Source organism: Sus scrofa, chromosome 11 (assembly GCF_054392235.1).
Source record: "Sus scrofa isolate SSC_HxYL_T2T_F1_AM1 chromosome 11, Sscrofa_HxYL_maternal_Yorkshire_Landrace_v2.0, whole genome shotgun sequence".
In the NCBI taxonomy this organism is placed as follows: Eukaryota; Metazoa; Chordata; class Mammalia; order Artiodactyla; family Suidae; genus Sus; species Sus scrofa.
Genome location: NC_139393.1, coordinates 71,226,434 through 71,254,158, shown reverse-complemented (window position 1 = coordinate 71,254,158; position 27,725 = coordinate 71,226,434). Strand labels below are relative to the sequence as shown.

Genomic DNA, 27,725 nt, shown 5'->3' with positions numbered 1-27,725 from the left:
TGTCGTACATGTGCTGGAAATCATGTTGTTGGCAGTGCCATCCTGCAATGAATGACCTTGAACATGGTGGCTCTTAGAAGAAGGATGGCTGGCTGTGGGGCTCAATGTATAGTATACATAGTTAGTCTGGATATTTCCACCCCCTTCTCCATAGGAGATGGAGTATTTTGCAATCTTACCAGAGTATAAGACGTGTCTTGTTTTCCCATGGCTTTGCCAAGAGGGAGGGCATCGTTGAAACTTTGGGAATTTGGGGGGGGTTCATTATTGAAAATTTTATCTCTCAACCTCCATTTCATTCCCAGACTGAGAACATACAGGTTGCACTACCAGAAGAGAGCCGTTCGGAAGGAGAAGTTGGTTTTAAGGCATACAAGAATTACTTCACAGCTGGCGCTCACTGGTTTATCATCATTTTCCTTATTCTAGTAAATGTCGCAGCTCAGGTAAATAAAGACATTTCTTTTGATTTGTGCCCTATGTATACTGCATTTATTTTATTATTATTTTTAATACGTGTATTAAGATATTTATTTCAAAGAATTGGCTCATGAGATTGTAGGTGAATCTCCAGGCTGGAAACTCAGGCAGAAGCTTGATGCTGCAGTCTTTTTTTTTTCTTTTTCTTTTCTTTTTTGGCAGCTCTGTGGCATGTGGATTTACCACACCAGGGATCAGATCTGAGCCACAGTTTTGACCTTTGCTGCAACTGCGGAAGCACTGGATCTTTTCACCCACTGTGCCAAGGCTGTGATTGAACCTGTGCCCTGGCACGGCAGAGATACCTCCAATTCTCTTGCACCACAGCGGGAACTCTTTTATGCTACAGTCTTGTTTTTTTGACTTTTTAGGGCTGCACCTGTGGTATATGGAGGTGCGCAGGCCAGAGGTCGAATGGGAGCTGTAGCTGCCAGCCTACGTCACAGCTGCAGCAACTCGGGGTACAAGCCACATCTGGGACCTACACCACAGTGCATGGCAACGCCAGGTCATTAACCACTGAGCAAGGCCAGGGATCGAATCCGCAACCTCATGGTTACCAGTCAGGTTCGTTAACCACTGAGCCATGACGGGAACTCCTGTGCTGTAGTCTTAAGGCAGAATGTCTTCCTCCTCCAGGAAGCCTCAGGTTTTGCTCTACGGGCAGGACAAGGCCCACCGTTCTATTGAGGGTGATTTCCTTTATTTAAATGGACTGAACGTACATGTGAGCTACATCAGTAAATACTTTGACAGCAATATCTTGGCCAGTGTTTGCTTGAACCACAGGAGACTGGCCTGGCCAAGCTGACGCATAAAACAACATCACAGTGACCGTCAAGTTCTCTTTCCTTCAGAAAATCCACGCATTTATTCTATACACACTGCCTATTAAGCTCTCTTACCTTCAATTAACCCAAACATTTCGCAGTCCCCTTGGATTTGCATTGAATTGGTTATCTTGTGGGGAGCAAAATAAATGAGCCTTACTTGTATTGTGTGTCCATGACATGGAGAGTCTTGGAAAAGAAAGATGTGTGTTTCAAAGATTTTAAAACGTAATATGTGCTTCTCTGACCTGTGGTTTTCTGGGGTGTGGGGTGTGGTGAGACCTGAGCTGGAAGGACCATCTCCATTTTCTGGAGCCTTCCCATCACCCATTCCACTGAGTAGGGGTTTTGAGGGGCTAAGTGATGTCAGCGTTTGATTAATTGTTGTTCCTGCTCCAGGTGTCCTACGTCCTTCAGGATTGGTGGCTTTCATACTGGTGAGTGATTCCTGGTCTGACCAGGGTGCTGTAAACAGGACGCCTCACTTTCCCAGAGTCAGGAGAAGAGATGGAGCTTGTTCAGCCTCCTGTTCCCATCGTCATGGAGGTTCCCTGAAGAAAATTAAATTCCTCCCCTCCCATGCTTTCTCCCCATCTCTGACCCTCAGCAGTTTCTTGCAATTTTGGGAACCGAAAGTCAAGATGCAAATAGAATCACAGAGCCCTGTGAGCTGGGAATCATTTTCCAGCATAAAACATATGTTCCAAAATCGAGGGGTTTTTTCCTTCTTCTTCTTTAGTATTTATCTAAATCCCATTTATAGTGTAATATTTTTCCTTTCTTGTTCCATAGGGCAAATAAACAGAGTTCCCTGAATGTCACTGTAGTTGGAAATGGTACCGAAACTCAGAAGCTTGATCTGAATTGGTACTTAGGAATTTATTCAGGTAAAGTTGAAGCATCGGGTCTATTATACGAGAGTCTAAGATGCTTACAGTGAGCCTGTGTGAGCAACTAGGGCTTCCAGGAGTAATTTAGTAATGTCTTAACAGATTAAGAGTCTGAGTTGCATTTACAGTGTGAATTAATTAGAATAATTATTTTTAAAATCTGGAAGAAAGAGGTTGAATGAAGACTCTTCATTTGGTCTGTACTGGATTTTGGAAGTTAAACCAGGATTGCACATTCAGAAAATCAGCCACTGGAAATCTGTGGCTATTGTCTATTCTAATAGGTTGCTTTAGCTAAATCTTACATCATTATATGGATGGGCAAGGGGATTAGAAACGGATCCCCACCCTGTGGTTCAGATTGCTCCAATTCTCTCTGAATAAACCCTGGCTTTTATTGAACTTGGATGAAATCCTCTGGCAGAAAGAGCCCCCCAAATAAAAGCATTATTCCCTTGCAGGTATGCAAAGCTCCCCTTCGCCACACTGCTCATCTCCTGGGCTTTGCTAATTACTGCAGAGAGAAGCTGAGCAGGGGGAAATCCAGTGTCTGGGAATTAGGGTTCCTTCTCTTTCTTACCTTGACATCACAATGTTATCACATCCCCGACTGTGCGATTAATTTAACATCTGGCTTGCCAGGCTAATATTAACACGGCTGTCTGTTTTCACAAGGGTGCTTAGAATATATGTGGCATTACATACTTTTTAAAGGAAATCCTCATCTAAAATTTTAAATATTCCCACAGGAAATACTCATACAAGCTTTGTGTAAAGATAGAGTTATCTTTTTAAGAACCCACTCGTTGAAATTTTGTATTTATTTCCCTGATCACCTGCTACAAAATCTAAATCCATTAGCTGTCTCTTTTCTAAATTGGTGGACTAGAGGGCCTTAAAGGAAGATTAGGAAGGGGTTCTTTTATACATTCTTAGAGGAAGATGGGCTAAGGAAATGCCTGTTGATGGCATTTAGGAATTTGAACACATTTCATAGTTTAAATAAGTCATGTGTCGTCTGAAGGGAGAAAATGACTTGAAGAATATTTATTACAGCAGTTATCCCTACTCTGTTTACCATGGTGAATTTTAAAAGATGTTAGGGGCTATTTTAATTTATATATGCATAGTAGGTATCTATCTTTGTGATTAACAAAGCATAGTTAAATGATGTGCATTTGCAAATGCTTTGCGTTAGTAAGAGATGAGTTGATCCATTTAGGTTAATCTCAAATTATAATTTATATTTTCTTGCAATTCAGTTATTTAGGGGTAGGTTTTCCGCTTGCAGGTATTTTTATATTCTTTAAAGCTTCTTGGGCTTTGTCTACAAGGAAATGGTAGTAAATTATTTCTCCTGTTCCTATTAATTCAAATGATGGTACCAACGCATACCACAATTTTAGATTATGAGACATCTTGTAATTAGTAAGATTTGAAATGCAGAGAAGGAAGATCAACTGCATTTTATAATTATCTTTCTTCTGAGTTTTGAGTAGAACTTATAATTGAATTAGGAAAGCCTAGAATGAATTTCTAGTTTGCCCCTGATTTTTTTTTTCCCTATGTGCTTTCTTTTTAATGAGAGAAAGATGTAAATTTTCTATTCTTCTTTTTAAATGCATCTTGTGAATGTATCAAACGCTTAACATGCAAATGCTGTAAGGAATAAAGTATATAATATCTTTATAAACTGCCTGCCATGCTTTTTAGCATCATTGAAGAAAAGGCTGAGATCTTTTGCTGAGGGGTGTTTCTTTATTGCAGGTTTAACTGTATCTACTGTCCTTTTTGGCATTGCAAGATCTCTGTTGGTGTTCTATGTCCTTGTTAGTTCTTCACAAAGTTTGCACAACAAAATGTTCGAGTCCATTTTGAGAGCTCCGATCTTGTTCTTCGATAGAAATCCAATAGGTAAGTCAGACACCAAGTTTCTCAGTCAGTACATCTTGTTAACACAGTTGGTCCTCGATTACACTTCAGTGTTTGAAAATGGAGCAGAGGCTTGTAAGAAAATCACTGTATATTGATCCATTTTATAAAAAAGCTTGACTGAAATTTTTCTCCTACCAGGGACAGTCTGAATATTGTGGCATATAACCTTTAATTTCAACTTGTATGTGTGGCAAAATAGATACATGTTTACTTTGCTGAGTGATTTAGGAATCCATCTGTTGTGTGGCATAGGGAATACCTACCCTACATTCAGTGCAGACCTGTTTCTGTGTTGTTGACCAGTGGCTTAGCTGCTGGCTGTGTTACGAAGCGGTAAGCTAGGCTGCCTGTTAGGAATGACCTTCTCAGAAGGAGTCTCGACACCCTGTGGGCTGTGTTTCTTGCCTTATCCATCCTTTTCTGGAACCACAGAGCTCCTGCATGTGCCCTGATGATGAGGTAGTTGATAGTGTGGCATTAAGCAGTTAATACACTCAGAGCGCTTAGCTCACGGTCAGTCAGTGCTTCGTGATCCTTAGTGATGATGACGACACGGCGTCTGGAAACTTCCCCTCCAGTGAAATGGGAATAACCCACTGCCCTTCCTATTTCCCTTGTGAGGATTAAATAAGACTGTGCAGGGAGGCATCTGGTGTAGATTTACTCATCACATGTTGCTCAGTCCAGGCACCACGCAGAGCACCGGATGGTAAACTGCAGAGCCCCCCCCCCCCCCACATCTTGTCTTATTTTCTTTTATTTTTTTTTATTCTTTTATTTTTTGCTTTTTAGGGCTGCACCCACGGCAAGTGGAGCTTCCCAGACTAGGGATCTAATCAGGGCTGTAGCTGCTGGCCTACACCACAGGAACAGCAACGCCAGATCTGAGTCTCGTCTGCGACCGACACCACAGCTCATGGCAATGACAGATCCTTAACCCACTGAGCAAGGTCAGGGATGGAACCCACGACCTCATAGTTCCTAGTCGGATTTGTTTCCATTGCGCCACAACAGAAACTCCCATCTTGTCTTATTAAGAAGCCAGAGTGAGAAGGTGATTGGAGGAGTTGTGCTATTATGGCTGCGAAGTCACTCCCCTTTGTCAGTTAATGTGACAGCTACAGGCATAAAGTTGGGAGCATTAAGAGGGACTGGATTTCTGTTATCACAGCCTCTGAGTGCTTGTGACCACAGTTAACCATGTTCTTCGTGTGCAAGACCTGTAGGCTCTTGGAGGCGCTGATTCATTTATTATTCAGGGATTTGGGACCAAGTTTAAATCTTTAAGGTCACTAATCTTAGAGCAGCCAGGACACTGGTGTTTATCTTGCCTTCCTCTCCTGTATCCATTTGCAGGACTATCTTCCTTCAAGGAAATAGAAGCCCAAATAAGTACTGCAAAGATAGGCCTAGTTCACTCCCAGAGTTTAGAGGCAATAAATTATTTATTTCCTCTACTAGTTTTAGATTAAGAAAACTTTTTAAATTAAGATTTTTAAGAAGTAGATTTAAAATTTTCTTTCTTGGGAGTTCTCTTATGGCTCAGCGAGTTAAGGATCTGGCTTTGGCATTGCAGCGGCTCAGATTGCTGCTGTGGTACGGGTTTGATCCCTGGCCCAGGAACTTCCACATGCTGTGGGTCTGGCCATAAACAAACAAAAATTTTCTTCCTCATAAAATAAGTTTTGTGTTGGACTTCCCTTCGCAGCTCAGTGGTTAATGAACCCGACTGGGATCCATGAAGATGTGGTTTTGATCTCTGGCCTTGCTCAGTGAGTTAAGGATCCGGTTTAGCCACAAGCTGTGGTGTAGGTCTCGGTAGTGGCTCGGAGCTGGTGTTGCTGTGGCTGTGGTATAGGCCGGCAGCTGTAGCTCTGATTCGGCCCCTAGCCTGGGGACTTCCATATGCCATGCGCGTGGCCCTAAAAAGCAAAAAATAAATAAATTAATAAATAAATAAAAAGTTTTGTGCTTTTTATAGTAGTAACAATGAGCTGTAGGTACGAATTATGCCTCATCGTGGATATTACTGATGGTGTGCACGCTAATGGTTTATATTTTTATAAATTCCCCTCTGCAGTAGAATGATGGACATGCTCAGCTTTTATGCCATGGTAAATACCTTCGCTAATTATATCCATGTATCTGACATAATGTCTGTGCTCCCTGAATTCCAGAGTGTCTTCTGCAGGGAGCGTGGATTGATCTGGAAGCACACCTAATTCATATGTGTTAAAGCACACTCTCAGGCAGACCCCTGGGCTCAGTAAGTTTCCTGTTAGTTAGTTCAGGATCCTGACACCCTCCCAGAGTTTATCAAATGGGGGGAATGGCAAGGGCCTGGGATGGTTTATAGACTTGGGATGGTGACAGCAGCTGGAAACTCTAGGCAGAGGCCCATCAGCTCTGCCCTGGCACCAGCTGGTTTGGGTCTGCAGGGGTTCTGCTAGAATCCCCTTCCTTCTCCCCATCTCCAGAGCCTGCTTGTGCCAGAGATTTTTAATAACCTTGAACTGGATTGGTCGCATTGTTTTTCACATTCATCCATTGAATCACCCATCCCAGGTCCTCATGAATTGTGTTAAACACTGGGGACCCTTTGTACGTAAGCAAAGAATCAGGCCTTCAGGAGAAGGTTTGAAGCAATTCGGGCCCTACCAAAGTCCCAAGTTCACAGGGCAGAGTCAACCTGGAAAGTGCACATTTCTTCTGAATAGCTGGTTTTTAAGAAGGTTCCATCTTGCCAAGCTCCTTGGCTAAGTTACTCTCCATTTTGAACTCATGTGTGGTTGCATGAAGTTAACTAGTTTGTTTATACAATGTGATACCTCCTGGGCTTTCATAACCTGATAATTGGGTGAGATTTGATTCAACTAGTGTGTGGTAGCCTTAGAACAGCAATAGCAAGGTTTCTTTCCTCCTCTCTTCTCTTCTTTTAACCTTGCCTTTCTCTCACCCATCTCTTTGTTATACTGTCCTCCTTGGATGCTCTTCGGCCGCACATTTTTTCAGGGTCCCTACATTTCCCAGCGGTTTGATGGCAACTTTTCAGCTGGTCTGGGTCCCTTGCTGCCTGCTAAGTTGACCTCTTCCTAGACAACCTTTGTCTTCTTGCCTCCAAGCCTTACTTCCCTTACTTCTGTCAGATCTTAATACACGGTAGCACAAATCCCAGGTCCACAGCAAGGCTTTCAGTAATTGTGGGGTGTATGTTAAATCCAAATTGCGTTTTCCTGCTTTGAGCAGAAATCCTTTTATTTCCTGTCTCAGGCACAAGAGGGCAGTATGATCTACATTATGGCAAGGACATAGCGCAAGGGGCACCTCATTGCAAAATCTGGTTGGTGTTATTTTAAAGTTTTCTTAGAAATTCCATTTTCATAGCCCAAATCTTTGTATTTTGTAGTGTTGAGAGAAATTTAAATAGCATTGTCATGGTTTTTTATGTGTGAACCTTTAAACTCTTTATTCAAGAATTACTCCCAAGTGTTATCCTAGAATATCGAGTGCCTATCAAACAGGGCATTTGGATTTCTTAATTGACACCTTCTCCCCCAGTAACAGGACTAGGCTACAGCTGAGATCTTGACTGAGTTTATTTTAATTCCTAGAGGGTAGGAACCTGAGTCAAACCTGAGTTTAAGGAGAAATTGGCCACATGATTTCTTCTCTTTTCTTCCACACCCTCAGAGTCAACATTTAATTCTCATCAAGTCTCTAGAATTTCACTCTTTGTTTTGGGGACAAGATGAGAGGATAGTGGTCCTGTTGTTTCAAGTCTAATTATGGTGACATAACACTGGGCTATGTGATTTGACTGTAATGGATTCCAGATAAATATTTGTTTATTTGCTTTCAATTTGCTAATTTGGCTTTAAGAAACTGAGCTGCTGGTGTCAGTAGATGTCACGTTTGTTCTCTCAGGGAAATGCAGAGTTGATTGGGTTGTGGCCAGTGTGTTCCTTTATACTGATTTTTCTGCAGTGTCCGTGTGCATCTGTTCACTGATTTATGCATCTAGTGTAAAAAAAAAAAAAAAAAAAACAAATGTATGTCCTTCATTTTTTCTCTACCGGTCAAGTTAGTGCTAATGCATCATAAAAGGCAAAAAGCAAATGTACTCATTTCTTTTGTCGTTGTTATTTTTTGTGGTGGAAGGTACATCTGCTCATTGAGGTGACAGGAAGGATGGCATTCTCTTACGATATATTCTTTCATCCTCCCTAATCAAAAATCTAGAATTGCCCTTAAGGATTAAGATTTCCAACTTGAGTAGGAAATTAGACTGCCGATCTCACACATGTCAAATACCCTGAATTACGATGTTCATCATGTAGGAATTGAAGCTTGGGACAAAGCGGAGAAGGTGCTGGAGGTTTGAACTCTTGTTCTCTTTCTTGAACCTGCAAAGGGGCTCCTTAGCCTCCATTACAAGTTGTTAATGAACTTGTAGAGAAGTGGAAAGTGAATTGAAAGCCAAGTGGTGAGCTTTTTGTACTATTTTATTTTTATTTTAGCAGTCTTGCTATACTCTCTCCCTCCCTCTCTATCTGTGTCTCAGTCTATCCAGCAGCATGTGGATTCCTAGGCAGGGGAAAAAACCTTCGCCACAACTAGTGACCCGAGCCGCTTCAGTGCCAAGGCCAGTTCCTTAACCCGCTGGGCCACAAGTGAACTCCTTGCTACAGTGTTTAGAAAATTAGTTGTCAACAGGCCCCTGCCTTGGTGGGGGTGGCAGTGGGGGTGAGGGTGGGGGGTGGCGCCAAGAGTCATCAGTAGAGAAGAAGAATAATTTTAGGGAACCCTGTCTGTTTCTTCAGTGCAATTGACCACTGGGGTTAGTGCTAAATGCATATTTTTAACAAGTATGATATTTCAGTACTGTCAAAATTACCTTGACGATAATAGGCCTGTTAAATTATAGCTCTATAAGTTAGGCGGTAAGAGGGCTCTGCTTAGCACACATTAATCTGTGCCTGTTCACACAAGTGATTCTGCTGAGCAGGTAGCATGTTAGAACAAGAAATACTGGTCCTAAAACCTCTGATTTATGGTAGGTGTTGTTTTGACACAGCATCATTCGGACGATTTACAAGGCAAGGCTTCGTGTTAAAATATTTCACCAGTGTCATCATTCGTCACCGACATAAATATTCAGTAGTGGTGCTGGAAAATTGGTAATGTTCCCATTCATGCCAAATCACTCGCTATGTTTCCTTTCAAGTGAGATCTGTTGTGGATATGGTTAAAAGAAACTACGGTTTTTCTTCCTTGAGCGCAGATGAGCTGTAAGAAATTGAAAATAAGAATAACAACTATCCTGACAGCTTTCATGTCCTCCTCTTGCCTAGGTTGCTTTAAATCCTGGCTTAAGTCCTAGAGGGCCCCCCATCCCTTTCTTTGCTTCGTGCATGTTGTAAAGAACATATTTATATGTACATTAGTTAAAGAAGCTTTTTTGTGTTCAAAGGAAGAAGTTAGTCATCATCAGAAAAGCTTTGTTGCAAAACAAAAACACACATTTCCCCTTTCATTTTTCCTTGTTAAAAATAACAAATGCGAGTGACTCTAAAGGGAGTAACACAAAAGATTGCATCAATCATAATGATTCTCAATAGCTACATAAATATTATTTTTTTACAAGTTTGAATGAAACGGCTAATAGTTTGAAGTAGGTGTGGTAATTAAATCCTGTCGGGTTGTGACACATTAAAAATACTGTTTTTCATATAACAATGGTTATATGTACTTAAACTCTTATCAGAGTGATATTAAGTCATATTTTATGGGAGTTGCTCCTTTACTGCTAATAGTCATAAAAGCCTTTGTTACGAGTTTAAATAGTTACATAGTTACATATATTTGATGACTATTGTTATTTTGTCAGTAATCTCTATAAAGGTGATTATGATAGCGCTTGTCTACAGCTGGTAAATATTGCACCATGTTGGTGTACATTTCTATTAGAATGTCCTGATTACTCTTTATTCCTTTTTTTTTTCCCCTCCTCTGTCATAATCGTACAGCTTAGTAACAAAGAGAAGGCACTGTGTCTATGGTTGTCCAATAAAATGCTAAAATGATAAGATTTGCTGAGTAAGCTTGTGCCTTGTTCAGAGGAGTAATTGTAACATCTTAGAAAATGGTATGATGGAATTTTACTCAATTGTATTTTATTTATTTATTTATTTTTTTTGTCTTTTGTCTTTGTTGTTGTTGTTGTTGTTGCTATTTCTTGGGCCGCTCCCACGGCATATGGAGATTCCCAGGCTAGGGGTTGAATCGGAGCTGTAGCCACCGGCCTACGCCAGGGCCACAGCAACGCGGGATCCGAGCCGTGTCTGCAACCTACACCACAGCTCACGGCAACGCCGGATTGCCAACCCACTGAGCAAGGGCAGGGACCGAACCCGCAACCTCATGGTTCCTAGTCGTATTCGTTAACCACTGCGCCACGACGGGAACTCCTCAATTGTATTTTAAAATTTCTCAGTAGTGTGTGAAATAAGCAGCGTGCTAATCATAATATATGTAACTTCTGCACTACATTTTAATATCTGTGTGGTCTCAGCCTTCAGCTAACTTGGAGCCAGGTCGTTTTTGGTCGGCAGGATGTCACTCCCAGTTTCCCGTGTTAGAAAGCTCAGTAATTTGGCTTTACCTGACGGAATGCATGGATTATAGTAGAGTCCCTCGGTATCCTTGGGTGATTGGTTCCCTTGCTCTGGATACCAAAGGATGCTCAGTATCCCTTACTTAACCTGTGTACATCCTCCCATATAACCTCTGTACTTTTACATTGAAGTCTAGTTGGTTCATATTGTTGTGCTGATTTCTGCTGCACAGCAAAGTTACTCAGTTCTGCATATATCTATTCTGTTCCATGTTCTTTTCCATTATGGTTTATCCCAGGATATTGAATATAGTTCCCTGTGCTACATACCCCAGGACCTTGTTTATCCATTCTGTGTGTGATAGCTGGCATCTCCTCCTAACCCCAAATTCCCGGTCCATCCCTCCTCTTTCCCCTCCCCCCTTGGCAACCACAAGTCTGTTCTCTGTGTCCATCTTCCCATATACTTAGATGCTAGACTACTTATCCTTAAACAGTATATGTAAATATTAACACAGCAAATTCAAGTTTTGCTTTTTGAAATTTTCTGTAATTGTTTTCCAAACGTTTTTAGTCCATGGTGACTTGAATCCAAGGATGTGTAACCCATGAATACGAAGGGTCAAGTGTGATTCAAATACTGTTATTTAAAAGGTGCCTCCCACCCCTTCGTTACATGAACCTTGTCGTTCTTTGTGGCAGAAAATACATCAAAGTGGTTTTATGACATAGTTCATTGCTTTTGTATAAGCATTTGAAGAGGAACTGAAATAGGGCCAGATTCAACATCAATAAATACTGAGAAGTGTATTACTGAGACCCCAAGGAGTATAAAGCATAGTCTTTTGACACTAAGTGTGGGAATCCATAGGAATTTGCTGGATTGGAATTCTGCATGTTTGACTTAAAGGCCAAGTCCTTTCCCTCAAAGATTTGACTTTGAACCTGTCATAGAACATCACGGGGCAAAGTTTGATTTTCATTTTCTAAGTGAACCTTCATCTTCTGTTACCGTTTCTTCCCCGACCCCCTTTATTGTAATCTTTTTTAAACATTTGCCATGAAGAAAATGGGGGGGAGAGATTCTAGATATTTATGACATGGAGACTGTACTGTTGGATTTCACATAAAGTTTAAAATCCAGTTTTGTTTTGTTTTTTGTCTTTTTGGGGCTGCACCGGAGGCATATGGAGGTTTCCAGGCTAGGGATCTAATCAGAGCTATAGCTGCCGGCCTACACCACAGCCGCAGCCACAGCCACGCCAGATCCGAGCTGTGTCTGCCACCCATGCCACAGCTCATGGCAATGCCGGATCCTTAACCCACTGAGCAAGGCCAGGGATCGAACCCACAACCTCATGGTGCTAGTCGGACTCGTCTCCAACTGCTCCATGATGGGAATTCCTAGAATCCGGTTATGTTTTAAATCACGTCTTTATAGTACCTGTCACACATTAGAGGTAGATTGAAATGTAGGTAGTTATTATGCATTGACTGCCTGTCTCTTCTGGGAGCCTGGTGCTCCCTGTCCTCCTGGAGTATATCTATGGTGTTACTGTGAAAGCTTCCAAACCTAGGATTGGCCCCACCGTGGCTGATTTATTTGTAGTATAGTATTTGTAGGCTGGAGAGAAAAATGGGTGTATTATGGCAAGAAGAGGGTTGTTCTTTGTAAATAGCTAAACAGACTCCTCTTTGGCTTTTTAGAACTTGTTACAATTGGGTTGACAGTAGGTAGAACACACACAATGAGGTTTTCTTCATCGGTAATGTCATGATTGAGTCTTCTTTTCATTCTTGCTCATCAAGATTAGTTTGTTCAAAATTTCCCCCTCATTTAGGTAGAAATCCTTTCATATCTAGAAAAAAGATGACAGGCTTCAAAGTAGACCGTGAGTGGAAGTTTATTCAAATACTGTTGTTAAACAGAAAGCTATCATAACATCAAATTCTCAGTTCTGGATCTATTTTCCTTTCATTTTTGCATTTGCATTTTAATAGTTCATATCCCATGGGGAAACGCCTCAACCTCTTCAACACCTGGAAAGTCTCTTTGAGGCTTGTTATGTGTTTAAGAATCTTTGTCCAGATGTTCTTCCGAATGCAGTCGTGCTCCTCATGGTGGGCAAGTCCTGTCTCTGGGTCTGCAGTTGGGGGAAGCAGTGCTGCAGGGCAGCGTGTTGTTCACACAGCAGCAGAAACCAGAGCATCGGCCCTGGTTGATTCGCCGCCTAAGCCCTGACTTGGGGATGATTCAGTCAACCATTAGGTAATAATTTCTCTCTGAACTTCAAGTGGATATTTCTAGAAGTGTTCTTCTGGTTCAAGAACTGATCTTATCCACTCTGATTGAGGCACATGATAAAAAGTACACAGATTTTTGAGGGCGTGGTAAGAAAAACAATGCACCCACTTCTGCCGTTCTACACAAAAGTATTTGAACAGATACCGCAGTGTAGCTGGATTTGTCCTTAAATGTATTTTCTCACATAAAAAATTCCATATATCTAGGTCAGCAGTGTACTCAGAATCCTGCATTAATTTTTTTTTTGTCACCTTCAAATATGTAGAAATATGTAAAGAAGGAAATCGTTGCTTTCTTGCATGCAGTCTTTATTTTTAGATTTTTTTTTTTCTTTCTTCCACTGATGTCAGAATGGCCTGGGCTCTTATTTCCTTTGGTGGAACTATAAATTTATTACCCTTCCATTTTGGAGAATAAAATAGCAATAACATCTTAAAATGATATCTCATGCTCTGTGTAATCTTTTTACTTAGCATTAAAATGAAAAGGTTGTCAAATGCGGCTTAATGAGTGCCACCAATGGGTGATCCTGTAGACAGAAGTGTTTTTTACTCGTGCCAACTTTTCGATGTTAGTCTTGACACAGTCCTGGACATGGAAGGAAAATAAACACCTATTTCAAGATGATGAGTAATCGCTGTTACTAGAAAATTGTTCTTCCCTGACTTCAAGATTAAATAAATAGTTGTTGACATAAATAGCCAGAATAATAAAAGGCAGCATCTGTGTAATCCAGACAGTTAGTGGTTTGTCCTACAATCAGATAAGCCACTGTTTATTAACAAATTGTCAAGTCTTTAGACCAGGTGAGTAGATTTCAGTCCTGCATTAGGGAATTCTAAAACTTGAGTGAAGGAGGTTTAGTTTTCCTCGATGCCAGATTTTCTAACCACTCTCATCTCCTTTCGCAAAGGAGACACTATAGGAGTTGTGTGCTTAATTGACCTGGCCTTTCAAGGTATTTTTTCTCTTGGCTTTTGCTGTATCTACGTTGATCAAGTTTCTAGACAAGATCAAGGTTTGAAGTTTTATATCACACAAGGAGTACCATATAGGTTTTGGATAAATATTGGGTATTTTTAAAAATATAGGTCAAATTTTCTCTCCCTTTCATTTTTTTTTTCCTCCCTTTCCCCTTAATTTTTATGTGCATCTTTAATTTGATGTCAGGTGAGAACTTTGCTTGTCATCAGTAGAAAATTTAAATCTGTTCATGGACAGAGAGAAATGGGTGTAGGTAGAGATGCTGTGATGTCTCAGATCTGCTGGAAAAATGCTTTGGAAGAGCTGTGCCTGTCACTTCACTGGCCCAATCAATATCCCCTTGATTGAAGCACAGTTGTCTTAAGCAGCATTGATACTGGTGGTGGTGGTGGTGGTGGTGGTGGGGTGTGTGTGTCTGTGTATGCTGTGCTGGGTGGGAGGAAGGGAGAGGGAGGGAGGGAGGGACACTGAGACTTCCTTTGAGTTAGGTTGTCACACCAGAATATGATTCATATGATTGGTTTCTATTTAAAGCGATGTGAAATTTCAAGTTGGAAAGTTATCCAGCAAATTTGGGATCCATGATGCCCCTTGGTAAAGAGAACAAATAGACTTTGGAATTATCCCATCTGAATTTGAATCCCAGCCTGGCCGCTGACAGCCTGAGTAACCCGAGTTATTTAACCTCCGTGTACCTTAACTTTGTTACAATGGGGATGTAATAGCCCCAGTGTTTTGTTTTGTTTTTTTAATGGTGAGAATTAAATGAATTAAGCATTTAAAGCAATACCTAGCAAATAGCAGACATTGAGTTTTGACTAAGTGACACGATGAAATTCTGGGAATTTTTGATTTCCCCTACGGAACCCAAATGAATATGTTAATTTTGATAAAATGGTGGGAAAGGATCTGTGTGTTTTCCCAGATACAAAGAAAAATTGATAAGTGACCAAGACTTAAACAGCTATAAAACAAAATCTACAGCATATTTTGGTTTGCTTGTTTTGTTTTTGTTTTCATCAGTGCTTAGCTTCGTCCCTGATTTCATTTTAATTTGGTTTCGCAGTGAGAGCTCAATTTTGCATAAAGTACAAAACATCTGGTTTACTTTTTGTTTGAAAATGATACGATTGAAGTTTATTACAGAAGTCTATTGTGTAATTAAGGAAGACCAGTTTGAAATTTTATAAAATAAGTTCTGTTTAAGTGGAACGTTGGAATTACTCCAGAGAAGTGGAAGTCCTTCTTAGGAGTAGCAGGAACTTAAATATGTTTTAAACAAATGCTCTAACTGGTCAAAATGTATTCACCTTTTTCCAAAAGCATGAAAAATGACAAATTTCATAAGTGAAAGTTAAAGTCGACCTAAGGCAGTTTTAGATTGTTGAGCCTTCAAATTTTATTCATGGGATGTTTTTGGAGACATTTCGTGGTTTGTTCACTCCAGTTAATTCTAGGCATCCTTCTACGTTTCTATCAGATGGACATTGTGATACTTCAGAACTTCTTGCGCAAAATATGGTTAAAGCAGCTTGGGAAGTAAATGAGATCTCTGGTTAGTGTTTATAAACTGTAGATTATATTTTTAATGTAGTTGAAGGTGTAACAGATGCAACAGAATAAATACAAGCCTCCTATAAATAGTGCCCAATTGGCATTAATAAACTACTGAAATAAAAGCCATACCTTCCTGGCTGGGTTGAATGGCATTGAGACCGCTGAAGAAGTGTGGATTGGAGATTCACCTGCCTGCCAGGTAACTGTGTTAGACAGGGAGCTGTCTTCCCAAGTCTTGGCGTTCAGCCTCAGTTAAATCTGAGAGGCCCGCAGATCTGAAGTGATGTTTCTGTCATCCTGCAGAATTCGCTTAGAAATAATTTGATGAAAAAGCAAACCAAAAATAGATTGCAAGGACTTTGGGGAATTTTTCTGAGGTCATTTTTACACACCATCTAAGGCTTCAGATGCTTCATGACAGAGGTTTTGTCTCTTGGCAGTTATAATCTAGTTCCCTATCAAATTGAAGATCAGCCCCGAAGTATGATGAATTTGGACTCTTGCCCTATGGCTTGTCATTTCAGAGCCACATTGTAAATTTACTTGACAATTTAAACTTGTTAAAATACTGTCACTTCCATTGTCTCATTTCATCTCTAATAGCAGCCACGCAATAAGAAATCAGCTATACCTCTTCTTCATCTAGAGCTTGTGCACAGCAGATCCATGCTTTTTACCTTCTCACCTATACCTTGTTTTTGTCCCCATCAATTTTTATGTAGGAACCATATAGATTTGCCTGTAATTAAAAATTAAAGAACCAGATTGATCAGCATATTGTTGGTATAACTTAATATTTTGTAAGCATCTCCATGTGCTGGTGTGCGGGGAATTTTGTCTAAAGTTACCAGATCCTACATTCTGAATTCTCCCTGGGATTTTTCAAACGACATTTTACCCATTCCTGTGTGTTACAATCCTTTACACAATAATGGCAGCTCCTCTGGTACAAGTGACATTATGTTTAGCATAGTGTAGTGTTTCCTATGAAATGAATGTGGGTATCATATTAATCAGAAATAGTTTCAAGAAGTTGTATGACCTGCTCAATCTGCCTAAAATAGGTACATATTTGAGTTAAAAATATGAGAGTATCATTTGCAATTCTTTAGTCTTCATCTTCTATTTTTAAGGGCTTTGCCAACTAAATGTGCAAGATCCCAAGCCAGAGATCGAGCCCGTGCCACAACAGATGCTGCACCACCAGGGACCTCTACCTTTTTCATTGTTTAATTCCAGCTTTCACATGAGCTTCTTGATTTTTATCAGTTTTCAGAAGGATTTAGCATTTGAAAATGAATTAGTCCTCACGTTGGGTGGAAGATGGATCTTGCATCTGTAAGGAAGATTACTGTTTATAAAAAGTGGTTGATCACTTTAGCCTGTTCTTCTTTTTTTCCCCCTTTTTAAGGCCGCACCTGTGGCATATGGAAGTTTGCAGCCACAGCAACACTGGATCAGAGCCTTACTGCAGTCTTCACCACAGCTTGTGGCAACGCTGGATCCTTAACCCACTGAGTGAGGCCAGGACTGATCTCCCATCCCCAGAGACGCTATATGTTGGGTTATTATTCCTGCTGAGCCATGATGGGAACTCCATATTAGCTTCTTCTTATGAGTGTAATTTTGTGTTTATTTGTTTATTTGTTTTTGGCTGCCCCTGGCATGCAGAGGTTCCCTGGCCGGGGATAGAAACTGAGCCACAGCAATGACAGTGCCGGAAGCTCAAGCTGCTGCGCCACTAGGGGACTCTTGGCCCTGAATTTTTAAGGGAGTTTTATTAGTGCCTTGTCATGACTTTTTTAAGAGATACATTTTTTTTCATACCACAATATTTATAAGTGTACAGCATATTAACTTGATACATTTATAATACAATGATTGCTATTGTATTTCAAATAACCAACATCTATGGCCTCACATAATTATCATTTATTCTCATATTGGGAATGATTAAGGTCTACTCTCTTAGCTGATTAATTAACTAATGTATTTATTTTTTTATGCTGTTTAGGGCCACACCCATAGCATATGGAAGTTCCCAGGCTAGGGGTCGAACCAGAGCTATAGCCACCGGCCTACACTTCAGCCACAGTCACAGCAACACCAGATCTGAGCTGAGTCTGTGATCTACACCACCGCTCAAGGCAACACCAGATCTTGACCCACTGAGCGAGGCCAGGGATTGAACCCACGTCCTCATGGATGCTAGTCAGGTACTAGTCTGTTTCTGCTGCACCACAACAGGAACTCCTCTTAGCAAATTTATAACCCAGTTTTGTTGTCTGTCATCGCTGCCCTGTCTATTAGATCTCTAGCACTTGTTTATCTACCAGTTGCAAATAGAGACCTGTAATAATATCTCTGTCATTCTCTCAATACCCCCTTCCCTGGTAACCACTCTTTCTACTCTCCAGTTTTATGAGTTCAGTTTTTGAGATATATCATATAGTATTTATCTTTCTTTGACTTATCTCAGCATAATATCCTCAAAGTACATGCACACTGTTGCTAATGGCAGAATTTTATTTTTCCTCACAGTTGAGTCCTAGTCCACTGTGTGTGTGTGTACATGCAAACCACATCTTCTTTATCAGTTCATCTGTTGATAGACTCTAGGGTGTTTCTGTATCTTGGTCATTGTGAATAATGCTGCAGTAAACACGGGGATGTGTCTGCCTCTTCTATACCCTGTTTCATTTCTGTCTTGACTTAGAACTGATCATATGTTAAGGAAACGATGTCTTGGAAACTTACAATATGTGGTGTTATAAGAGAACATGTGGGGTTGCTTTATCATCGAGAACTCTTGTTCAGCATTCAGGTCCTTAGGAGTGAAAAGAACATAGCACTTGGTGTGAGCTCTTTTTTCTTTTTTTTCTTTTTTTTCTTTTTTTTTTTAATAACTTGAAGGAGGAAGAGTCAGTACGAATTAGTTCGCAAATCCTCTCAAATCAGAAATACTCTTAAGCATTCCAAGATGTTTTTCATCGTTTACTTAAAGACAAAACTACCTTTTTGTAGGCTATTTTGGAATTGCAGTTTCATGTGTAATAGAGCTCTTATTGTCTTTAAATGAGAATAATATGGTTAGAGGACTTAATTGGAGTGGGCTGAATGGCGATCTGAGAAGGTTCCTATTGGGAGAACCACAGTGAAGTGAGTTCCTATATGATAGGAATCCCACCCCAGCTCCTCTGAAGATCTAAAGCCAAGTGTTAGAAGATTGGATAAATTCTCCTGTTAATGTAGCTTAGATAAACTTTGTTGCTGAGTCTGGTGGCTCAGTACCAAACTTGGCAAGAACTTAGAGCTTATGAGAACAGCAGCGTGGAGCTGCAGATCTATCAGTCCAGTTGAAACCCTACTTAAAAACATCTTTTCAGAGTTCCCATTGTGTCTCAGTGAAAATGAATCTGACTAGTATCCATGAGGATGCAGGTTTGATCCCTGGCCTCTCTCAGTGTGTTAAGGATCCAGCATTGCCGTGAACTGTGGTGTGGGTCACAGACACAGCTCCGATCCGGTGTTGCTGTGACTGGCAGCTACAGCTCCAATTGGACCCCTAGCCTGGGAATTTCCAAATGCCGTGGGTGTGGCCCTAAAAAAAGACTAAAAATAAACAAACAAATAGTGTTGGCAAAAGATGTGAAGATAGCTCGTGTGCACTGTTGATGAAAATGCAAAATATTGCCACTGCTGTGAAAAATGGTAAGGGGGTTCCTTTAAAAAAATATATATATGTATATATCTTTTCTCATTCTTTTTTTTATTGAGGCTTTGTTACCTGGTTTGGTTTTGTTGTTGGTGTGGTTGTTTTCTTCCAGTTACTCTCCCCTCCACCGCCCCTAATTTATGGTGTCAGGAAAGACAGCGAGATCCTTCCATTGTTTCTTATACTGCTGTGTCATAATTTTTTTGCAGTAACATGAGAGTGAAAAAATATTTGGAAATTGGAAGGAAAAATCGTGTCTAGGACCTTCTTACTATTTCATCTCTACAAGCCTCAGTATTTTATAGTGAGACATTTTCATTTTTGCTTATTTGCTTTGTCCCACCTAGCATAAGGATAGTCTTATCGTTGTTTCAATAGTCTCTTTAAAAAGTGAGAAATGGAGAAATGGGCTTCCTGGATAAAACCTGCCATTTGCCTTTGGGAGTATGGCCAGTTCCCTGGATGGTTAGACCAGGTTGTTGGGGTAGAGTTACACAAGGTTGGGGTCCCCTTTTCCACCACTGGCCCCACCACCGCTGGCCTCACTTCTGAGGTTACTTCAAATATAGGCTAAAACATACTAAGATTAAGAGATCAACAATGTCCATTCCCCCCCCCCCCCCGCCCCCCGCCGAGTAGTGGCCATGCAGTTTGAGAGGCTGTTTGGGCGGCTTTCTGTTCATGGAATCGCTCCTGTTCTTTCTCCACATTGCACTTCAGAGCAACATTAGCTGCTTGGACTTTTGAACCTTTTTGTTTTCTTTGCATTTGTGGACATGGGTTAGACAGAAATGCCTGTGATAAAGCTATCACAGACTGCATCTGGATAAAAAGAGAAAGAAATGACACCCAGGTGAAACATGAAATGACCTCAAAAAATCTGAGGATAAGGAATAATGAGTTTTGATCTGAGAAAAGAAAAACATTGCTTTGGCCCCTTCCCCATTCCCATTTCGAGGGCATTTCATAGCATTTGGAGATTCAACCCCGTCAGCCTTGGGCCTCCTTGCTGCCTCTGAGTTGTAATGCCTTGGTGAATTAAAGCTCCCTGACTTCTTTCTGATGAAAATATTAACAATTTCGGTGTTGTGATTAGGGGATCTATTCAGCTCTGAGGAAATCTTTCAGCGTTGGGCAACGGGACTTTTCATCTGAGGCCTTTAAGCCCGTGACAGCCCAAGAGATTGGGATCCTGCAGTGATTTTGCTTCATTAACAAGACTATACCGGCATGATTTAATGCAACCAAGTTTCATCTGCTGGTAAGGAACAGTTAAGGTCATGGTCTCAAAGGACTTTGATGTCCTGCAGAAGCCTGATTTTCCCCTAATATCCATGAACAGCTCATGCAGTATAGCTCTTAGGAGATGAATATTTGTTCATGTAGGTTACAAAAGCAGACATACCCTGAGAGTGATGGGAATGTCAGAGTGTGCCTTTGGAGGCAAAAGAAGAACCACTATCTAAAAATTTAGCTGTGGAGGAGTTCTTTTCGTGGCTCAGCAGTTAACAAACCCAACTAGGATCCATGAAGATGCAGGTTCAATCTCTGGCCTTGCTCAGTGGGTTAAGGATCCGGCATTGCCATGAGTTGTGGTCATACAAAGCTCGGATCTGGCATTGCTATGGCTGTGGTGTAGGCTAGCAGCTGTAGCTCGATTAGACCCCTAGCCTGGGAATCTCCCTCCATATGCCACTGGTGCAGCCCTAAAAAGCAAAAAAATAAGAATAAAAAAATTTAAAAAATAAAAATTAGCTATGGAAATCCATAAATACCCGGTGAAGACTGTTCTTGCAGAAGTGTCAGTTGGGTTTTATCAGGAATGTTGGACAAATATTTTGCAGATTCTGCTAATAGAGAATTTTCTTAAAAGTTCAGCTATGGAGATCCTGCTGTTGCACAGTGGGTTATGAATCTGACTGAAGCAGCTCGGGTTGCCGTGGAGGCACAGGTTCAATCCCGGATCCGGTATTGCCACAGCTGTGATACAGATTACAGCTTCGGTTCAGATTCAGTCCTTGTCCTTGGAACTTCCATATTCTGTGGGCGTGGCCATTAAACAAAAATAGAAAATTTCAGCTAAGTGATTTCTTTGTAGATTTCAGCCCCTCCCCCCTTACATAGGAATTTCTACTTTCCTTAGTCCCTAGAATTTTGTGTTGAAAGAGTGCATGCGTGGCCATTATTCTGTGGATTTTTTTTCCATTTTTATTTACTTTTTTTTATTGTATCTATAGAAATGTGTATTGCTTCTCTGTCAATACCTTGATGTAGTCTTTGGTATCCTGAATTCCTGAGATGGTTTGCTGTTCATAGTGTTCACTTGTGCAAGAGATCAACAGTTCCATATCAGGTTTTAATACACCTGTAGATTCCTTGGGCCTTCTAGAGCTTGCCCTTAGGCATCTTGATTGGCTCTCAAGGGAGGCATCTTAGAGACTGTGGAAGACCCACTGGTTTGCCCTCCCCTCCACCGAAGACCAGAGAATGGAGACAGCCCTTCACCCCAGTGGAGAGAATGTAGAGCCCAGGGGGTGGGGGTGGAATCCTCTGCGGGGGCTGGTGGGAGTGCACTGGCTGTTGGTGGTGTCTCAGATTTTTAGTGGCTGACTTCATGGTGTGGAGAGACTTTGGAAGAAGGAGAGCCTGAGGCCAGGCTGAGGAGGCAGAACCATTCCACAGAATCAGGAGAGAAGGGCATAGTTGAGGCAACACAAAGAATCCAGTTTTGGCAGTGGAGGTAGAACAGATCAGACGGAGCACCAGAGGCTAGGAGGTCACCGTGAAGTCAGTAAAATTTCCCATCTGGGTTGTGGCCGGCTTCATGCTGGAGGATGCTGTGCTGACCATGGAAGTGCACATGTCGGTAAAGATGTGATTCGTCTCTCAGGTGTCTGCACTGAGATTTTACCCCTTTAGAGCAGCGACCAAGTTGGGGAGTTGTACCCACTGACTGGGGAGGCACAGTTGAACACAGCCTTGGGAACAGTCAGTATTTTTGGGGGCGTGAGGGGGACTGTTCAATATCTTGAAAATGTCTTTTTTTTTTTTTTTTTTTTTTTTTGCTTTGCTTTTTAGAGCCGCACCCATGGCATGTGGTGGTTCTCAGGGTAGGGGTCCAATCCGAGCTGTAGCTGCCGGCCTACGCCAGAGGCACAGTAACCCCAGACCTGAGCCGAGTCTGCGGTCTACATCACAGCTCAGGGCAATGCCAGATCTTTAACCCACTGAGTGAGGCCAGGGATCAAACCTGCGTCCTCATGGATGCTAATGTTATTCATTTCCACTGTGCCACAACGGGAACTCCTGTCTCGAAGCTGTTAAAGAGGGAGCTTATAATGAAGAAGCCAGGATGAAATCTCTTCTTTGTTGGGTTTAAGCAATTTCCATAAATCTTACCTGCCTTGAGGCAGAGGCCGCCAGAAGTACATACGTGTGCACATTGTTTTTGAGTGCGCAGGCCATGTTGGTGTGTGGGGTAGGAGTGCGCAGGCAGGTTCCTGGAGCTGGGGGTATTGTGTGCACCCCCCTCCCCATGACACACTCATACACACCACACACACAGCTTACCTTCATGCTTTTCTCACAGGGCCAAGCTTCTTTCTGTGTTGCAGCTGCCACAGGAACAACCTGAAACATTCCTCTTATTTATTTATTTTTTTGCTCTTAGGGCTGCACCCACGGCATGTGGCGGTTCCCAGGCCAGGGGTCAAATTGGAGCTGCAGCTGGCGGCCTACACCACAGCCACAGTAACATGGGATCTGAGCTGTGTCTGCGACCTACACCACAGCTCACGGCAACGCCAGATCCCCAACCCACTGATCGAGCCCGGGATCGAACCCGAATCCTCATGGATACGAGTGGGATTTGTTTCTGCTGCACCACAATGGGAACTCCTCCTCTTGTTTTGATTTTAACCAGTGGCCATCATCCCCCCCCTACCATTTTCTTGACACCAGCCTTTGATGCCTTCTTTCATCACCCCACTGGCGGTCAATACCAGCTTGTCTCAACATTGGCCTCAGTTCTCGTAATGAGGTTCCCATAATGTCTCTGCTAAACAGGGCAAATCTGAAATGAAAGCACGAGTTCCCAAGTACATTCATTTTGTCTTATCCATCTTTTGTGACAAGGACTCCATAAGTATTTCTCTAGTCGGGCACTGTGTCCTGTGTATGTTCTGCTGGACCCCACCTTAGTTATCGTGGGGGGTGGCTGTGATCAGCCTCGGGGAAGAGGAGGCTCAGGGGACCATCTGGGTGTTTGGGGTGAGATTTGAGGAGGGGCTGTTCCAAAGGAACTGACCAGAGAACAGCTCCGGTTATCTGGGATATGGGAGTGGCTGCTCGGGGTGACCTGGGCTGGAAGCCAGGGAAGGAGCAGAACAGGCCGGGGAGGACTTGCTACTCTCTCCCTAGCACGGCAGCATCTCTGTGTTAAGATGCCCCATAACACACCCTTCTCTGCTTCCCAAAGCCCTGTCTTATCGGGGACCTCGTGATGGGCTAGATTGGGAATTTGGGGGCATTTTCTTTTTTTTTTTAAACTTGAAGGTTGAACGTGTCACAAGTGTTGTAGCTGTCTGACTCCTGGTTCACACTTAACCACATGGTTTGTGGCCCCTTGATTCTTCGGTTTTAATTTAATTGTGTTGGGTATAACCGTGGCAAATCCCGTCACTGTTTATTATTTTTCAAAGCGCCTCACAAGGAGGAAAAATCCAACGTATTTCTTTAATGCAGAAAATCATTGCATAATGAGTTAAAATCTGTAAAATCTGTGCACACTTAATTTAAAACTGAGGACAGATTACTGTATTGCCTGTTTTTATTTTTGTAGTTCTCAATAATGTTTAAATATTACGTAGAAACTCATCTACCTTGGGCTGCTGCAAATGGGAATTGCAGTCACATCCTGGTTCTGGAAGAGCATTGATGTTGCCCCTGCATCTCTCCTCTGCCTGCAGCTTACAGATGTGAGCTTTCTAAACGTTAGATTCGTGTCAGAGGGCCTTTATCATAAGGAACATATAGGACATTTTCCCAAAAAAGTAAAAATGCTCTTCAGTGGGGGTTTCCCCTCTTCTACCCCCAGCCCTCCTTCCCTGAAAAAAAAATAAAACTTTGGTGCTTAATCAGGGTTCCAGATGTTTGTATGTATGTATTTATTTCGATATTTATAGTGTTTTCTGTCAAGCAGTTTGCCTCCCTGGGTGCATTCCAGAAATTGTAGAAACATACATGGCGAAGCCACAAAGATCAAAGACCTGTGTCTTAGGGACTTTTTATGACACTTTGGGCCTGTCCCTAAAAGGATTTCTTTGAAAGGAACCAAGGAAGCCTTCATACTGTCCATCACATCTTGGAGACCAAGCACCTGGTGAAGTACTGGTTCTGGGTGGAAGCCTTCCTCTGCCCGGTGGGGGGCATTTGCCTGGAACCTTCCTGCGGAAGGAAGCCTTCCCTTAGCTCACAGGGACTTGTCTGGCCTCTCATAGTTCCACGTTTTATCATGGATGTTTCTGGTATTTCTTATTATATCTCCACCCTCCTTGAATATTGTTAATTTCACCACATGGAGTATTAAAGGCTGTCCCTTAAAAGTGTGGGTTTCATTTTCTATGTTAGTTAAAAAATATATATATAAATATATATATGTGTGTATATATATATATATATATAATATCTAACATCTGAATGGAAACTAGTAACACTTTCTTTCCTGACAATGAAGTCTTGGTGTCCCTTGAATATTAGTAAATTTATTGTTGTTTTTCTGTTTAATGAGTTTCACATTAAATTATGCCTTTTTTTCTTATAATAATTTTTATTTGTTTCCATTATAGCTGGTTTACAGTGTTCTGTCAATTTTCTACTATACAGCATGGTGGCCCAGGTACACATGCATGTATATATTCTTTTTTCTCACATTATCATGCTCCATCATAAGTGACTAAAATTCCCAGCCTGAAAAGTCATGATTTACCAATATTTTAAAAAATCCATTGTGTTTTGATTTTGGTAAATATATATATATATATATATATATATATATATATATATATTTTTTTTTTTTTTTTCCCTTAGGGCTGCACACACGGCATGTGGAAGTTCCCTGGCTAGGGGTTGAATCAGAGCTGCAGCTGCTGGGCTACACCACAGTCACAGCAACAGCAGATCTGAGCTGCATCTGCAGCCCACACTGTAGCTCACGGCAACCCCAGATCCTTAACCCACTGAGCGAGGCCAGGGATCGAACCTGCGTCCTAATGGATACTAGTCATATTTGTTACCGCTGAGCTGCAGCGGAACTCCCCTAAATGTATTTTAAAACCCAGTTGAAATTTAACTACCGATGGAATCTGCCTTCTTAGGTAATGTTCTAAATTCTCTTACCCCCCTGCAAACTGGTGGTTTTTTAGTAATATCTTTTTTTTTTTTTTTTTTGCTATTTCTTTGGGCCGCTCCCTCGGCATGTGGAGGTTCCCAGGCTAGGGGTCGAATTGGAGCTGTAGCCACCAGCCTACGCCAGAGCCACAGCAACGCGGGATCCGAGCCGTGTCTGCCACCTACACCACAGCTCATGGCAACGCCGGATCGTTATCCCACTGAGCAAGGGCAGGGACCGAACCCGCAACCTCATGGTTCCTTGTCGGATTCGTTAACCACTGCGCCACGACGGGAACTCCAGTAATGTCATTTTTATATGTTGTTTCCGTGAGATAAGTATTGGCTTCAGGTTGCTATTTATCATTACATTTCTGCAATCGCACATGGTAGGCATGGGTACTTTTTATGTCTAATGAAGGAAAGCCTAAGTTGAATATAATTGCCAAAATATTTCTTCTTTGTAACCCTAGCATTCTGAATGCTAGCAACATCTTGGTTCTGCCATTGAGACTTATGGGTATTATTAGGATTTGACCTGATTCTGAAATGATAGGGTTCAGGGAATGAAAGGCTTTAACTGAATCTTGGGTGTATTGATTTAGCTGTGTCATCCTTTAGGGCTGAGTTCCAGTTCTGTTGATCTTTGGTATCTTAACTGGCAAGTCTTTTCAAGGTCTTGGGAAATGTTTAGTGGGGGGGCGGAGATCAAAATATTTATTGATTGTGTAAAATATTTTCCAAGAAGGCAAATTGCTATAGCATTTTGTAAAGGTCAGCCAGTGCTTTGCAGGCTAAGGTGTTCATAGGTTCTCTTCTTCTTTCCTTCACTGTGTGGTGGGTGGCATTTGTATCTCTGGGGCTCCACTCTCTGTCATCAGCAGGCAGCCTGGCCCTTTGCCCATTCCTTCCCAGCAGATGCTCTTCCTCTTCACTTTGCTGTCCTGATCTTACCTGGTGAACCACTCTGTTGGGGTGCTGGGGTCAGGGATGACTCTGGAACCTGCTGGTCCCTATAAGTACACAAGTCTTTTGTCACCATGATAGGTGGTTGACTCAACAGGCAGCTCCTTGTTGGCCCTGGCACATTGAGTGTAAGTGAACCTATGGGGCTAGTATTTCTAATAATGTCGCTGGGAGTAGATGGACGTGACAGATCGAACGGGTTCTGAGGGGAGCAACTTGAGTCTTCTTTAAGTAAAAAAAAAAATACATAGTAAAATAATAACACAAGATGTACCATCTCAGTCATTTTTAAGTTCGTCGAGTGGCATGAAGTACGTTCATAGTGTTGTGCAACCATCATCACCATCACCTTCAGAAGGTTTTCATCTTCCCAGACTGAAACTTTGAACCCATTAAACCATAACTCCCTTTCCTCACTGCCTTTGTGTCTCTGAATTTGGCTATTCTAGGTTCTTCTTACATAGAATCTTGCAGTATTTCTTTTTCTGTGACCGGCCTATTTTACTTTGCATAATGTCCTCGAAGTTCATCTGGTTGCCACACATGTCATCCTTCCCCGAGGATAAATAGCACTCTGTCGTGTGTATAGACATCACGTTTTGTTTCCTCCGTGGATGGACAGACACATAGGATTGTTTCCACCTTTTGGTGATTGTGAACTATGCCGCTGAGAATGTGGGTGTAGAAGGGTCCTTTTAAGACCCTGCGTTCGATTCTCTTGGGTATATCTCCAAGTGTAATTACTAGATGATATGGTAATTCTACTTTTTTTTTTTTTTTTTTTTTTCTTTTTAAGGAACAGCCGTACTGTCTTCTGGGCAGCTGTACCATTTTACATTTTCACCTGCAGTGTACAGGGTTCCAATTTCTCCATATCCTTGCCAGCACTTGGTGTTTCTGATTTTTTTGTGTTTTCGATGGTAGCTATTGTAAATGGTGCAAGGTGGTTGAATCCTTTATTTTCTTGGGTAAATAATAAGAGGCGGCTTTGGTCACCAGTCCCCTGTGATGATAGCAAGGGGTAGGTCCCCCTAACAGTCAGGAAACACTTCTCTGAAAACAG

General features: G+C 41.7%; 1 protein-coding gene across 3 annotated transcripts in view; it reads left to right on the top strand.

Annotated features, from left to right (window-relative positions):
- Positions 1–27,725, top strand: part of LOC100152536 (ATP binding cassette subfamily C member 4 (PEL blood group)) — a 223,180-nt gene that overhangs the window by 103,390 nt on the left and 92,065 nt on the right. For all 3 annotated transcript variants that reach the window (XR_014819714.1, XM_084982092.1, XM_021065786.2), the window contains 4 exons: positions 306–446; positions 1,710–1,747; positions 2,103–2,197; positions 3,968–4,114. Coding sequence is in view for 2 of the 3 variants with exons in the window: in XM_084982092.1 (XP_084838218.1) it covers positions 306–446; positions 1,710–1,747; positions 2,103–2,197; positions 3,968–4,114 (421 nt within the window). In the remaining variant the exon portion in view is untranslated. The remainder of the gene's footprint in view (positions 1–305; positions 447–1,709; positions 1,748–2,102; positions 2,198–3,967; positions 4,115–27,725) is intronic.